Here is a 16105-nt window from a genome sequence, read left to right as displayed (position 1 = left end):
TAAAGATATTTTTGACATTTTACTTATAAATCATTCATCACTACGTGTCATCTACTACGTTCATGCGTTAAAGTGAACTTGTAAATATTTTAATAAAGCGATTAAACGGAGTATCATCACTTCCACTGGACACAGTTCCCACTGCAGGTAACAATGCCTTGCACGTGGCATCCTCCGGTGTGTAATTTTGGCACACGACATCAGGTAAGTTTGACACTGAAAATGCTATAAATTTCTCCACAAATTCTTTTGCTTCGACTCCACATTCTTTCTCTATTAAATCGGCTCCACACTTTCGGAATCGACCATAAGAACTAAAAAAACAATTGTTACTAGCTATTTAACTAATATTTAATAATGTGTATTGAGTAATTCAAACGTACCAGCAAGCCAGATTTACTCTATCACTTGAAGGAGTCGAAGGAAGCTTCGATATAGCAGCGAAAGCGTCATTTGCACACGATTGCTGATCCTTCCATACTTTAGAAAGACATGCCGAGTGTTTTAGTAATGCTGTAAAATGAAAATAAGTAAATAAAATATTGCAACAATACAACTAAATCCAGCAATAAAAAATATATTTTTACTCGTTCTTAATTCGTTTCCTGGTGTGCAGAATTGATTGAAATTTTCTTCAGATTCAGAATTGACGAAAGAAATTAATTGCTGATACAAAGGGGTTGCACATCTGTCTGTGTATTTATTGAAACAAGCTGCAATTTCTCTAAGGTATCTGAAATATTACAATATAGAATATGTCATTTTAAATTTATTTTCCAATAAGAATTATTTAAATAACGCTGACTGCATCTTACTGGCATCGACTTTCTATTTCTTGTTCGTTTTTTGGAATGGGATCACTCTGAAAAATCTGAGATCTTCTAATGGCGCAGACTTCTAATTCTTTCCAATGACACGAGTCTTGCTTTGAAAGATTAATTACTGTGAAAAAAACAATTATGCAAGTTTTAAAATGAAAACTTAAATAACATTACATCTGTGAAAATTATTTGTACTTCTTCAATGTATACAGTAATAATTACCGAATTCATTAATTACTGTTTTTTATGAATTTTCGTGTAATTTCGATACTAAAATAAACCAAATTTACGTCAGTTATAGATAAAGACATTACACTTGTTTATACTGCACACTAAATTAATTTATTTTTTCAGCAAAGAATATTTATATTATAGTGTTTGAAAGGTTTTAATGTATACCANTACACATGCAGTAGTGTCTTTAAGGTATCTGAAATATTCAAATGTATTTAATATTTCTTTAATTATTGTTTATAAACGTTAAATACAGTACTTACTCGCATCGACTATCAATTTCTGCTTCATTTTGTGGTATTGGATTACTCTGAAAAATTAATGAGCTTCGAATTGCACACGCTTCTAATTCTCTCCAGTGACACGAATCCTGTTTTGACAGTGACACTAGTATAAGGGAGAAAAACTTATATTATAAATAATGATCTACAATAATTTCTGCTTATAGTATTTATTATAAACAACTATCATTTCTAAAATCCCCTAATATTAGCTGAATAGACAGATCTAAGAAGTGCAGTCTCTTATTTTCTTCACGTGCTTAATACCTAAATAAATACTGGTTTTCTGAATAAAGCACCCCATATATATATTTCTCCTACTAATATAGAAAAAAACTAGGTGTATTGTAAATATTTATAAAGTTTTTTTACACTTACCAAGAGTAAATAAAACAAAGTAGACGATATTCTTCATGATAGAAGTGAAGATGCTTGCAACTTACAGGTGAAAACTGTACAACTTTGAAGCCATTTTACTTATTTATAGTCGTCGAAAGAGCAATTTTCTGGAAACAATTTCGAAATTCGTAATTATTTATTAACATTTAGAAGAATTGAAGTATTTGATAATAAATAACTTATGAAATAACAGGAGATTTTCGAAAATAACTCGTGACGTCTTCAAATTAGTTACTTCCTGTGAAATTCTTCTATTGTTTCTCATAGAAAATACAAGTTTCCACATAAATTTTTATTTGTATAAGGTCCAATTTTATTATCACAGTACAAAAATACGACTAATAAGATAATAATATATTTATTTATATAAAATTTAGGTTATTTTATTGTTTAGAAATATTTGTTTCGTTTATTTATAAATGAAATAAATATAAAAATGTCAGTGTTTTTGATGTAGAGTAGAAAATTTTAAAATTTACTAAAATATAGCTGAACCGGTAACAACGGCGACCTGTATATGGCGAACATATCTAAAATACGTCTGACATAAAAGTAGAGCCTCAAACAATGGAAACCTGTATATGGCGACCACATTTAAGGTACGTTTAACATAATACGGTAGAAGCTCTAACAGTGGAAACCTGTATAAGGCGTCCATATGTACAATACGTCTAACAAAGTAGAGCCTCAAACAGTGAAAACCTGTATATGGTGGCCATCTTTAATGTACGTTTAACAATACAGTAGATGCTCTGACAGTGGAAACCTGTATATGGCGGCCATATGTACAATACGTCTAAAATAATAAAGCAGAACCTCACAGTGTAAACCTGTATATGATGGCCACATTTAAGGTACGTTTAACACAATACAATAGAAGATCTAACAGTGTAAACCTGTATATGGAATCCATATGTTCAATACGTCTAACATTATAAAGCAGAACCTCACAGTGGAAACCTGTATATGGCGGCCACATTTAAGGTACGTTTAATACAATACGGTAGAAGCTCTAACAGTGGAAACCTGTATATGGCGGCCACACTTAAGGTACGTTTAATACAATACGGTAGATGCTCTGACAGTGGAAGCCTGTATATGGCGGCCATATGTACAATACGTCTTAAGGTACGTTTAATACAATACGGTAGAAGCTCTAACAGTGGAAACCTGTATATGGCGGCCACACTTAAGGTACGTTTAATACAATACGGTAGAAGCTCTAACAGTGGAAACCTGTATATGGCGGCCATATATACAATACGTCTAACATAATATAATAAAGCAGAACCTCACAGTGGAAACCTGTATATGGCGGCGGCTACATTTAAGGTACTTTTAATAAATTATAGAATTCCAAACATTGGAAACCTGTAAATGAAGGCCAGATTTAAAGTACTTTTTTAAAAATGATTACAAAGTCACTTTTAAACCACAATTTCCTGCCTAAAACAGCCATATCTTACGTTTTCGTCACTGTCCGTTGTATACAGGTTTGATCGTAAAATTTATGTTAATTATTCTGTAAATAGAATCTAAATTAAAAATCTACACGCATTACTTCCAAGGTTTAGTTGTTACACGTGTTTCAATATCAGAAAATTATAGAATTTTTATCATTTATTTACACGTGAAAGTAATAATAATAAGGTTACAAATTCTATTGTTTCCGACAATTATTCTCATTATAACAAAATTAAATGACCTAATTTTTCTAACAGCGTACAGAATAACCTCTGAATAACGGTTTACTTCGAATAAGTGAAGGAAAGTACACTTTTTTCCCTCACTTCTTGTTTGTTTTACTCCGTCGTTAAGCGAGTCCGTCGTAAATCGAATACTAATTTAACACGTGTTCGATCACATAAACTTTAGTTATGTTCCTGGAAATACCCCATCTAATATTATTCTGGGGTTTATAAAATGATCAACATTAAAGCGGGATGTTCTTATATAGTGTTTTATATTAAATTATTATAATATTTTAATGTGTATATAAATAAATTAATAAATAAAAGTATTATAAAATAAACATTTTAACGTGTTTTCGGGTCACCTTGTCTTCTATTTTTAGGTCAGACGATAAGAATAGTCATTTAATTACGATAAATACAGTAAATTTTAATAAATAAATAAATATTTTTATTGTTTTTTATACTAAATTTACGTTATAAAATGTTATAAGTATATTTATTTATTTATTATTCACTAGAAAACAATGCGGTTATCTATTCGTTTATTGACGTCATTTAATGTCTTTCCACGTGGGTCCAAAATTCAATTAACCGTGTCTTGTCAAGCGAGTAGGTAATTTGTAAGAGTAAGCGTGCATTGAACAGGTAAAGATGTCGTGTTGATTATATTTTGTGTAATTTTTAAGTAAAGTATTCGAATAAGACAGGAAATTAGCATGTATTTTGATTAATCGAATGGTTAATTAAACAATAACAAATGGATTTATGGACTTTTAAGCGAAACTAACCCCTATTCAGGTGTTAGATAAGTGATAATACGTGGAGATTCCCACTTAGGTGAGGTTCGAACCCACAACCAGTGAGCGTGGGAATGACTAAATACTTTAACTTTACATACGAAAGGTTAGTTTTATCTATTGGATTTTTATATAATACCTTTCCTTACGTAATATTAATACATGTTTTGTAACGAATAACAGATAATATGTTATAAAAACACTTTCATTGTGTATTGAAACGATCTTAGCTTTAAACAGTAATCTCCAAGTTATGTTAAATTAATAAATAAACTTATAGATATACAGCGTAAAAGACAGACATATTTTCAATTATATATAATAACTTGTGAAATTTAAAAATAAATCAATAAATAAGGTCGAGACCTACTGACACTGTAATACCTGCTTCTTGTCCTTAATTACTTATATAAGGACAATTTCCAATTAAAGTATATATTTATTGTAACGTTATCTTGATTTAGTGTCTCCTGAATTTGTTAGCTTTAGTTATAATTGTTTCCTGGGATTTAAATTAATACGAGGTATGTATAATAATGTGTAATTTATACAGTATATACACAAGTATATTGTAAATCAATTTTTCCTTGTTTATTATATCCTAGAATTACTTAGAGGATTTCAATTGTTTTTACATGGAAACGTGTGAAAGTGAAAAGTAGAAGGGTCGAGTAAGTAGAGTTGTTTTTTTACTCTTTCACTTCTGTAGACTATGACAGGGCGTTTTTATTATGCCCATTACCATAATTTTTCTATTCTGTATCAACAAAATATGTAATATATGTTTACTACTGTACATGTTCATATTAATTAAAACTTCTTACGTAACTTTAATAGTGTACAGTTTTAAAATAACGCCATTGTTTAGCAATTAAACTCAAGTATTCTATGTGTTTGTATGGGGTATTCTGAACCGAATTTTCTTTCATAAGAATAGAGAAACAGAAGCAGTTGATGATAAAACTAGAAGAATCGTCAGTGCTCCCTTGAGTTATCCAAGAATAGAGCAATTTCAAGCGAGTTTCCTGATGGTCCTCAACATTATCGACAATTTTTGCGAATATAATTTTAACTCTTATCTCTTAAACAATACAGTCGACCCCCCCTATAAGATCATAGATGCGTTCCAATTTATTAGGAATCCGATTTCTTACAAGTCGTTCCAATCACAGCCCGACACGTGTCAAGTTTACGGACTACGGCTGATTGAAAGGTTTTCTTCCATAAAATTCATCGATTCTACACTAATCCAACTCAACATTTCCAAAATACGTATATTTTTTCGTAGTTTTATAGGAATCGTAATTATAGGGACCGTAATTATAGGGGGGTCGACTGTACAAAAATCAATAATTGTTGACAAATGACTATATATTTCATCGTATTAAAATATGTGTTCATCTGTCGATAATGTTCAACTACGTGATTATTTACTAATTACACAAGATTTATTAAATGAAGTATAATAAACCGTCAACGAGTTGCACAACTTTCCCGGCAACTTTTAAAGTATTGGTGGCGCCATCTGTTATCGTATTTTATATTAAAAAATTTTATATTTTTAATTATTATAAAATGGTAAGAAGATAAATTTTAAGGTATTGATAGGTTTTATAATAATTGTAGATGATAACATAGAGTAAAATGGTCATTAAATTCGAACCTACTGGAGATATACACAACCTATTTTATCTCCCTCCCATCTCCACCTTTAACTACCAAAATTTAATCGCAACAAGCCACCGAATAATCAATCCTCCTTGAAAAATTTCAGAAATTTTCGACATAAAGCACAGGAGTTATTAAGCTTCAAACAGGGTGCACCCTATACACCACACTAACGTCCATATTATTAATTAAGGATTTGGAATAAATATAGGTTGAAGAAAAGGCCCTCTTATTAACCATTAGACAGGAAGAGCTAAACAAAAATATTCTGTATTGATAATAATAGAATAGCAACAGATTATTTTTACAATTTTTTTTTTTTTTTAAATTATAAGTGTAAAATTAATCTATAGTTTTTCGTAAACTTTCAGACTTGTGTCTTCTTCATAAGAATTTTGACAAAAATATCGAATTGGTATTACAGTTAACACAAATGTATCTAAGTACAGCCATACTTTTGTCTGTTTTCGTGTGTATTATTTCGTTATTGATAAGGTGAGTGTTACTATTGTTGTTTATAATCACTGATTCTCCTAGATTATATTGTATTACACAACGTTATAGTAAGTTAATTAAATCTATTTATCGTAATCATTTGTATTGTTTAACGATATATTTATTTATAAGGGCTAATGTTCAACGTTCAGAGTCTTTTATACATACTTGTGAACACTATGTTAATCTCTTTATTCCTAGACTTATTACACCGTCACTGGACACAAGATCAACCGTAGAAAATCACTTAAGGTCTGAAATGCATACATTCTGGAAAAATTATGTCTTTCATCAGCTTTTATTACAAATATTTATGACTGATTTGTGTTTAGTGACGGTGTAAAAAGTTTAGGAATAAAGATGCCAACATAGTGTTCACAAGTACAGTCGTCCCCCCTATAATGTGGGTTCCTATAACGGAAATTCCTATAACATAGCAGAAAATTTTTAGCAGTATTCGTATAAAGTGACTCGTAAAACGTCGTTGCCGACTCCTGTCGCGACATGATTGGTCGAATCTGGACCAATAGTGGACGAGCAGCCGAACTACTTTCCGCCACGCAGCGCCACGCTACGGAGAGTTTAGGCGGCTAAATTGAGTTTGCTATCGTCTGAACAGCATTATATATAAATTATATATAAATTAGGTACTGTACATATAATTATATATTAACTCAATTTATTGTAACTTTATTATAATTATATATATAATTTCCGCCGTCTAGCGCTACGTTACGGAGAGTTTAGGCTAGTAAGTTGAGTTTATTATCGTCTGCACAGTATGTAAATTAGGTACCGTAAGTCTAATACAGCACTAATTTTATACATTTCTTGTGAAAGAAACATTTCTTATTCAACGGCCATAAAAATTATTTATATTAATGATGTCTCCAAAGGTCAAGTTATTTTTCTGCGAAAAATTCGTTATCAGAAATCGCGGCCGCTGTTTCGTGCGCTGTTCCGCGACGAAAACATGCTTGACCAACGACGTAGTCGAACGGTGCACACTCGGTAAGTAATCCTGCAACTTTTTGTTTATAGCATAGTTTATACGGATTATTCCCAAAAAATTATACGTGTTTTGGAAATGTTGAGTGGAATTAGTCTAGAATCAGTTAATTTTATAGAAGAAAACCTTTCAAACAGCCTTAGTCCGTAAACTTCACACGTGTCGGGCTGCGATTGGCTCATGTATTTAAGGATTCCTACAACGTAAAATTTGAATAACGTGGAACGTATCTAAGCGTTATAGGAGGATCTACTGTATATATCAAAACTAGAAAAGAAGCGTATTATAAAAGTCATTTTCTTACGTGTCTCCCAATTTCCTTTGTCGATTCTTCGGTCTTTTAGAAAAACTTAGCAATATCGAATTAAGAAATGTTTAGAAAGGTTTCAGTAAATACCTTACAAAATCTTTTACTTCGTGAGGTACCCAGTTTAACTTCAAAAAAGTTCCCAAAAAATTCATCCCTTTAACTCTTTTGGAACTCAAGATTTACCACCACACAATTACCAAGATCAAAATTATCAAGTGATGCTAAATTTACTAGTTTGTTGTTCGAGCTGTGTCCACGTTCAGCTGATAAGGGACGTCGCGAACTGGGCAATTAAGTCGGATTGTTGATACTTTCCCTAGATGTTACGACTTTCCTTACCACATAATTTTATTCAATTGACACTTTCTCCTCATTAACACTTGACTGTTTTCACTAAGCCTATAAAATAAGTCCAAACATCGTAAAAATCGTTGACTTGTAGCGGTGTTCAATCGCCGTTTTCTATCGGTCTAGAGATCAACATAGAGACTGGTTAGTGGGAAAAAAAAGTTTTATTTCTTCGTACGTTGTGAAATTTATAACATATAATTGATAAAATGTTTATCCTAATTTGTTTCTCTAAATTATTTTAAATAGATAACTGAAAATTTGGAAAAAGACAGTCCGTAAAATCAAAAAATAGGCGAAATTCGTTTACAACATTGGCTGATAGATAAACAATCTCCGTGTCACGTTTACATACGCATCTTCAAAATGTGGGTACAAAGAGCGTCTTGTCTGATAGCTAACAGTTGTTCTTTAAACAACCAGACTGCTAATGGAGTAAAGAACATCACATGTGAAAAATAAAGAGCATTTTAGAGCTCATAATGGAACCTGAAACTGATCTGACGACAGAAGAACTCGAAGAATTCTTAAATGAACAATACCAAGAAACTCAGCGAGATGTATTTTCTTTTGAAAAGGAGGATGACAAAAGAGGTGCAATGTCGACGTCTGCTACTAAAGATCTTGAAAAATGTTAGAACGACGCTCATCCAAGTAGCACTCAAACCAGAATAAGGTTAAAAGGGCTAAGGATCTCTACAATTACAATATTGGAGGAAGTTTAATTAGCGCGACAAATCAAAGGGGTGAAACCGAGTAAGGGTTCTGAAGGAACGCTCATTGATTGATATCAAGTCAGTCATGATAGAAATGATCAATTAGAGCATAGAAGACGTAAAAACAAAATCTTCATGGCTTATTAACGGCAAAAAGGTCTCTTAGAGACTTAGCATTGAAAGTTTGAAAGATGGAGTTTCTAGGTATGCAATGTGGTATAGATTTCTTACATAAACTATTGCGTAAAGTTAGTTCTTTTCACGACATTTCTATCTTTCAGATGCGTGCATTAATGTCTTGCTCAATAAAAATCTTTCTAAATAGCGAAGCAAGTAGAGAAGCAAGGAAATCATCCGTTCTTCGGATACTTCATGAAGAGCGTATGCAATAAAGTGTTTCGAATGCTTCTAATATTAACGTATAACAATAGTCTGCATCACGCAAATTAGTCGGAAGTTATAACATATTATAAAACTAAGGCATCATATTTTTATTTTATTAATTTTTTTTTTAAATTTATTGCTTTTTGTACTCTTTTTACGAAGTCATACTGTAAATGGTATTGTTTTATGTTTATGACATATACTAGTTTTTAATAGAATAGCAAAGAATGTTGTGATATTTCTTTCAGGTTGACATAACATTAACAGGGGGGGTCTCTGGTTTATTGTACTTGAGAAATTCTTTACAAGAATTTCAGAAAATTATGGAGGAAAAAAAAACCATGACAGTCAAATTATTATAAACATTTAAATTAATAACATATTATATAATCATGTCGAAATATACTGGTTTCTTTTATGTATTACTTTGACCAGTAATTTATACACTAACATGAAGTAAGTGAATCGTTTAGTTAGGCACAGTGCATAATAAGTAAATATTTAAATTGTTTATAATTAATTAACGGTAATTAGTTTCTTACCAGAAAATAAATACAAAACCAGAAAATAAATGAAAATTTATACGAAAGTAAATATGTAAATCGAACGACTGTCGTTCAAAAGTGAAGGACAAACATTTTAATTTGCATTAATCTATCGTATACCAGATAAGTAATATGTTTATAACTTACTCTCTAACAGATAAATTCTAATTAGTAACGTAAAAAAGTTTATATAAATTGATTTTCTATACAATTTTTCTCGAAAATTTGTTATTGAACAGAGTAAAACGACTTCAAAGTGTGGTAAGTGTACATTTTTGTAATACTGTATTAGTACAACTGTAAAAGAATGAACAAAACTGTCATTAATGCCATTAACACTTATATTAAGTTACTTACGTATTAAAAATCTTTCATATCAGATGATTTTTAGTTTTCTAGATTATTTTCTATATTACGAAATTATTTCCATTGTTTCGAAAAGTACATTTAATGTTTTTATACAGCAGAAGTGTATAACACGCGAATATCAAACGATCGTAGAGGCATAGTTGACAACGGTAATGTTTGAAACTACAGTCGTCTCTAGTGTTACTTTCTACAGTGATAACAGGTTTTAGACAGATTATAGAACATGTCACAAAACGTTAGCAAATCAAGCTGTATACGAAGTTGGCAGCGATGAATTCTAAGTTCAAATAATAAATGATATTCCATTTTGTAATAATAGGAATCAGTATATTCTCTTAACTTAATTTTTACATTAGATTTATCTGAAAGTAAATGAAAAATATAATTATTTATGTATCCTAATTAATTATATATGCATTCGATAACTTATAGTGACCTTTTGAACGTTTAAAGCATCGGTTAATCTGTTGTTTATTCGTTACACCACAATATAGAGTCAGTAGTCTTCAATCACCATTTTGCTGCATTCCTACGTATCTACACTATACTTTGATCAGCTTTCACAATATTACTCGTGACAATTTTGTACTTTTCCGACTGTTAGGATAAATATGGCGATTGTTCAAAAGATAACCCAAGAGATATTTACATATTTAAATTTATTGACATTCAAACGTCTAGAAGTGCAGAAAAACTTAACTATGAAAACTATGATAATGTCTGAGAAACAACCTGTATTTATTAATTAATGCAAAAAGCAAAATTATAACTCAATATTTTGTCTCTATTTGTTTTGTTCAATGCATTTTTTCTAATACTACAATGATACAATAGCGACAATGTGGCATTTATTTATGACATTTGATAAAAAGAATAGCAACAGTTTATATAATTAGAATAAAAATAGAAAGATTCTATTAATATAAGCTTCATACAAACATTGTAAAAGAAAGTGCAAAAAAAAAACTGAGGAGTGTTGCAACACACAATTTTGCCATAAGGTGTTCTATTGTATATTAATATAATTATATATTATTGTTTGCAAAGATTTATGATTCAGATGATGTATCGTTGTATATTCTTACGAAAATATTAGATTATTTATTATAAAGTCTTACAATTTACTTTATAATAATGATTTTTAATATATATTTTTTCAGTAATAGGAGTCGCATTTATAACATTGCTTTTATTAACGTGTCAGGTTTCTTTGTTTGACAGAAACATGGAATAGAATATAAAATAAACAATAGAGGACGACGATGAATCTAATTTTAACAATACTTTTATCTGTTTTAATCTGCATCATTTTGTTATGGGTAAGGTGAGTGACGTTCGTTTCAATTGTACTCAGTTATTTAAATTATTATTAACTTAATACATATGAATATTTTTGTAAGTGAATTAGCATGTATTATATTATATTATATCAGTAGTAGTGGTTTGGGCCATACTGATTACAAAATTAATTTTCTAATTACTAAAATGAGACATACTGATAACAAATTTTAATTAAATTAATTTTCTGAACATAAATCTTAATTAAATTAATTTTTATTTTAACAATAAGTTTAACATATTCCGTTTAATTATTAAATTTATTATAAAATTAAGTTGTACTAATTTGTAATAATAATTTTTATAATTTGTTCTAATATCCGAGTAAATTAAAACACGAGAACTTAAAATAATATTTTAACAGTAAGACAAAGTAGAACAGGGAAATAGTTCAATATAATAATTATTTAAATTATATTTGTTACTTATTTATTAAATATCGCAAAGAGAACAATGCTTTTTTTTATAATATTTGTGGCAATAACAATTTTTGAAAGATTATCTGATGTTTGACACCGAAGAAGTTCGATGTTCAAATAACTGTAGCTCCGGTTTTTAAATAGATTTGTTTTTACTATCTATTTATTCGCCTTTAAATAAAAATAACTCGTTATACATTGTGAAATAATTTAATAACTTTTGTAAATTACTATGTTTAATCCAACCAGTTATATCCAATGTTTTTTTTTATTTATAAAATTTAATCTATGAACTTTCTGTTATTCAAGATACCGTCTAAAAATATTAATTAGCATCCGTGTTATGTGTTATTTTTGTGTTCAGCAATAGTATAAATATTGGATTTAAGAGACTATTATACAAAGAACAAAAACGTAAATTATTTCTTGTTTTTCTATTCTTTACTTGCATAATAACTCCAGAAGAAACTTTTCCTTCAATGTTTCTTTGTATACAGCAATGGGAATTTGCCGAGAGAATAACTGTCTAAGGGAAACTGGCCCCTATTTAAATGTTATAAATATGAAAAATACCCGAAAACTCCACGTAGACGAAGCGCAAACTTCGCAGCAAAGAACCACTGTTCAGTTGTTTACTTAACTCAGCTGAAAAAGCTCTTGTATAATTTTTCAGAAGGAGGAAACGAAAGATGACATTGTTTCAACGTTACGGAATTCCGGGTCCTGAGCCGAATTTTTTCTACGGAAATTTAAAAGAATTTAACAAAGGGGTAAGTGGACTTAAATAAAAATTTTTACAAAAGTTTTACTTACGTAGACTATTAAATTTATCCCATCTTTGTAGAGAGACAAATGTATTGAAAAATGGTTGCAACAGTATGGAAAAATATTTGGGTAATATTTGATTTTTTGTTTGAAAATTTACATTCCGTGCACGATATTATTTATACAGGGTGTCTTACAAGTCTAGAACCATAGGAGTGACATTCGTGTTTCTTTATTATTTTAGAAGTAATGCATGCAACTTATTCAAGTTATTTTGTTAGTGACGACAGACAGTCAGTGTGAAGTTGCTAATAAATTTAACATGCTTCATCCAGACTTCTGTGTGTAATTGGTGTAAGGTTTGGATGCAACAGCATGAAAAAAACTATTGAATTTGTTCCATCTTACTCAGTACCTTGCTTTACTTGTATAAGAATAAACACCTATGAAAATAACTACTGTAACTTCATACTTTTATGATACCCTGTGTAAAATTATTAAATAAAATACGTTTTACATTTAAAACTTGTTTTAAAATATAACTTCTTTATCGCATGTTTAGATTTTTTTTAGGTGCAAAACCTTACTTGGTATGCGCTGATGTTGAAGTTTTAAAGTGCTGTCAGATAAAAGACAAGTACAATTTTTACAATAAAGATGTACGTATTTTGCGTCATTTTTCATCAGATTCGAAGGATAACTTTTTCTTTTTCTACTTGTAAGTGGGTGTTACCGGATGCTGGATTCCCTCACGATGTTTCTAGGAAAATGTTACCCCTACTCACTGATCAGAAATGGAGAAACTTAAGAAGTACACTTACTACTTGTTTTACTACAGGAAAAATTAAATTGGTATACAAATCTAACATAAACTATAACGTAATCTACGTCCTTACTCAGCGTTACTATTTGCATTTCAGATGAGTGCATTAATGTGTCGACCAATAAAAATCTTTCTAAGTAAATTAGACAAGCAGGAAGCACCATTTAATGTCGTCAACCTTTGTAAAAAGCTGGTGTTTGATATAATTTGCACAACAGCATTTGGTATAACTACAAATGTTCAAAATAATCAAAGTAGTAAATTCGTCGAGTCAGCTCACGCTGCATTTTTAGTCGATTCTACTGACATTTTAGCTGGAATAACAAGTAATTTTTTTGATTATTTTTCATTATTTATGTTATTATACGTTTACTAATTTGTAGTCATATACCTCATTTAGTTTGCTTTCCGGAAGTGGAGCCTGTCTGTAGCTTTATTCGCTACAAAATAGATACATTAAAATACGTGTTGAATCTTCCGTGTTTTACGGTGATTTATGAAACCTGTAAAAAAATGGCCATCTCCAGGAAAAAGTCTGACGTAAGGTTACATACACGTGATTATTTAAATTGAAATATAAAGAATATATATATAATATTTTGTATTTCAGCAACATCCGCATGATCTGCTGCAGGCGATCATAGATGCTGAAGATGAAAATGGTGGAGAAGTGAAGAAACTTTCAGATAATTTAGTAATTGGAAATGCGATGATGTTTATGGCAGTTGGGTAATTACATTAATAAACTGTTGAATGGGTTTTAAACTCGTTGGGTTTTCATAAAGGATTGTTTTAACACACTTTGCAGATACGACACGACAAGTACCACGTTGGAGTGGAGTATTTATCATTTAGCTCGTAATCCACATATACAAGAGAAAATCCGTGAAGAAATTAAAATGAACGTTTGTGACGATGTAAATTGTTATTATTAATTTAAATTGTGACATCTCTCTTGATAATCGCGCCAGATTTAGAGCGGGTAAATTATGGCCATTATTTACAATACGACTCTACATTCCTGGAGAGGGGTTGACGGTTCTAAAATAAGGTTTTCTCGCCTAAATACTATCTAGGAACATTAAATTATCTAAGTAAAATAGCGTATTGTATAAATTTATTGAATAAAACCTTAAAAATAATTCATCTAAATTATTCTAGGTGGAAATCCAATATTCGGACTTATGCAAATTTCAGTTGTTAAATCAAGTTATTTCAGAAACTCTTCGTCTATGGCCATTATCTTTTTTGTAAGTACTCTTATTTTTCTCATTTAATTAAAATAATTATCATTAAAAGCTTCATTATACATAGAGTATCGAACAGAGTATGTGCCGACGATTACCATTGTAAAGATTTCATCATTCCTAAAGGTTCTATTCTAGCAGTACCAGTACAAGTTTTGCAAAAAGATCCAGCTTACTGGAGTGAACCTGATAAGTTCAATCCCTACAGGTACAGTATTAATTACATTTAATATTGATTTATTAATTAGTTCTTATAAAGACTCTTTCAGATTTTCTTCCGAAAAACAAAAGCCAATTGACTCCATCGTTTACCAACCATTCGGAGCGGGGCACAGAATATGTATCGGACAGAGATTAGCAAAAACTATATTAATATTAACATTGTCGAATCTCCTGCGATCGTTTAAATTAGAATTCTGTGGAGACGACGTAAGCTATAGTTCATTTCCTTGTTAAACTGACACAGAATATGGCAACTGAAATTGTTCGAATATCTCACATTTATTATAATTTAGTAGGCTCTTTGGTGGAGCAATCTGCCAGGAGAGGTGCCTGCAGGCGAACTTTCTATGGAAACGTTGTTTACGTGTTAGTCACGTATGAACCCGTGTGATTACTACCGCTGGTTTTCACCCGTTAGATAATTTGTGGGTTGTTTAGAGGGAATATTGAATTGGGTTGATGAGATAAGGAATCATATTGCTTTTCTATAAAAATGTGGCTTTTATTTTAGTTGTTAAACACTAGAATTAAACTCGAAAAACATTACGCAAATAGCATGTTAATCAAGCATAAACCTGAGACCAGTGTACCAGTTTACAGTGATTTTATGTATCCAAGTTAAAATGAAAATAATAAATTCAGGTAAAAACGATTCTTCATACAAAATCGTAATTATACCGAAAATTCAGTTGCAGTATTCTGTAACAATAAATTTTTTTTTACCGTATTGTTATATCAGTGTGCATTTTTACAGAAGATGGAAATATTGCATACGCTCTTCATGAACTATCCTAAGAATGGAATTATCATTAAAGCACACCCATTAAATTCTTAATTTACTCAAATTTTCAATAATTATAACAAGTGAACAAACATACAAATAAAAAGAATTTCATTAAATATATAAATGTAAGCAATAACTGAATTAAATGCAACAATAAAAGTATAGCTTTTAATGTTTGGTATGTATTATATTATTATTTATTTATGTACTTTTTAAACTAAACAACATTAATTAAATAGCAGACAGGTTGAAAATCCTCAAAAATTTAAATAGATTCTAAATTCTAGAACATCTCTTTAATTGCAGTTATTGCAGCCCTTAAAAGATCTATTTCCAATAACCAACAAAGGCTATTTAGTCATTCACCAATTCTAAGTTAAAGCCTTTGTTGATTATTGGCGTTTAACTGTGGAAAACGAAGCAGATTGGTTCATACC

The 16105-nt window shown here is 30.3% G+C and overlaps 2 protein-coding genes across 4 annotated transcripts; one reads left to right on the top strand and one right to left on the bottom strand.

Annotated features, from left to right (window-relative positions):
* Positions 1–67: 67 nt before the first annotated feature.
* On the bottom strand, positions 68–10874 carry LOC111636746. The gene is made up of 6 exons (XM_023382067.1): positions 10059–10874; positions 1715–1842; positions 1319–1442; positions 588–733; positions 384–513; positions 68–314 (listed from the first exon to the last, which is right to left on the bottom strand). The coding sequence occupies exons 2-6, from the start codon at positions 1749–1751 to the stop codon at positions 68–70; spliced, it is 684 nt and encodes a 227-aa protein (XP_023237835.1). The 5' UTR covers positions 1752–1842; positions 10059–10874.
* LOC111636757 (cytochrome P450 3A18-like) lies at positions 9797–16079 on the top strand. 3 transcript variants are annotated; one of them, XM_023382082.1, is made up of 14 exons: positions 9797–9962; positions 11292–11394; positions 12501–12597; positions 12672–12721; positions 13155–13251; positions 13316–13444; positions 13513–13741; positions 13816–13955; positions 14026–14144; positions 14224–14332; positions 14577–14665; positions 14715–14870; positions 14932–15091; positions 15639–16079. In XM_023382082.1, the coding sequence occupies exons 2-14, from the start codon at positions 11333–11335 to the stop codon at positions 15717–15719; spliced, it is 1518 nt and encodes a 505-aa protein (XP_023237850.1). In that variant the 5' UTR covers positions 9797–9962; positions 11292–11332; the 3' UTR covers positions 15720–16079. The 3 variants fall into 3 exon arrangements, with proteins under 3 accessions (XP_023237850.1, XP_023237851.1, XP_023237852.1); XM_023382083.1 differs by having other exon boundaries at positions 14730–14870; positions 15639–16078; XM_023382084.1 differs by lacking the exons at positions 9797–9962; positions 11292–11394; positions 12501–12597; positions 12672–12721 and having other exon boundaries at positions 12768–13251; positions 15639–16078.
* Positions 16080–16105: the final 26 nt, after the last annotated feature.

Source organism: Centruroides sculpturatus, unplaced genomic scaffold, assembly GCF_000671375.1.
Source record: "Centruroides sculpturatus isolate CEXI.00-Female unplaced genomic scaffold, Cexi_2.0 scaffold874, whole genome shotgun sequence".
Taxonomy (NCBI): Eukaryota; Metazoa; Arthropoda; class Arachnida; order Scorpiones; family Buthidae; genus Centruroides; species Centruroides sculpturatus.
The sequence above is the reverse complement of the archived record's forward strand: the minus strand, read 5'-3'. Positions and strand labels throughout refer to the sequence as shown.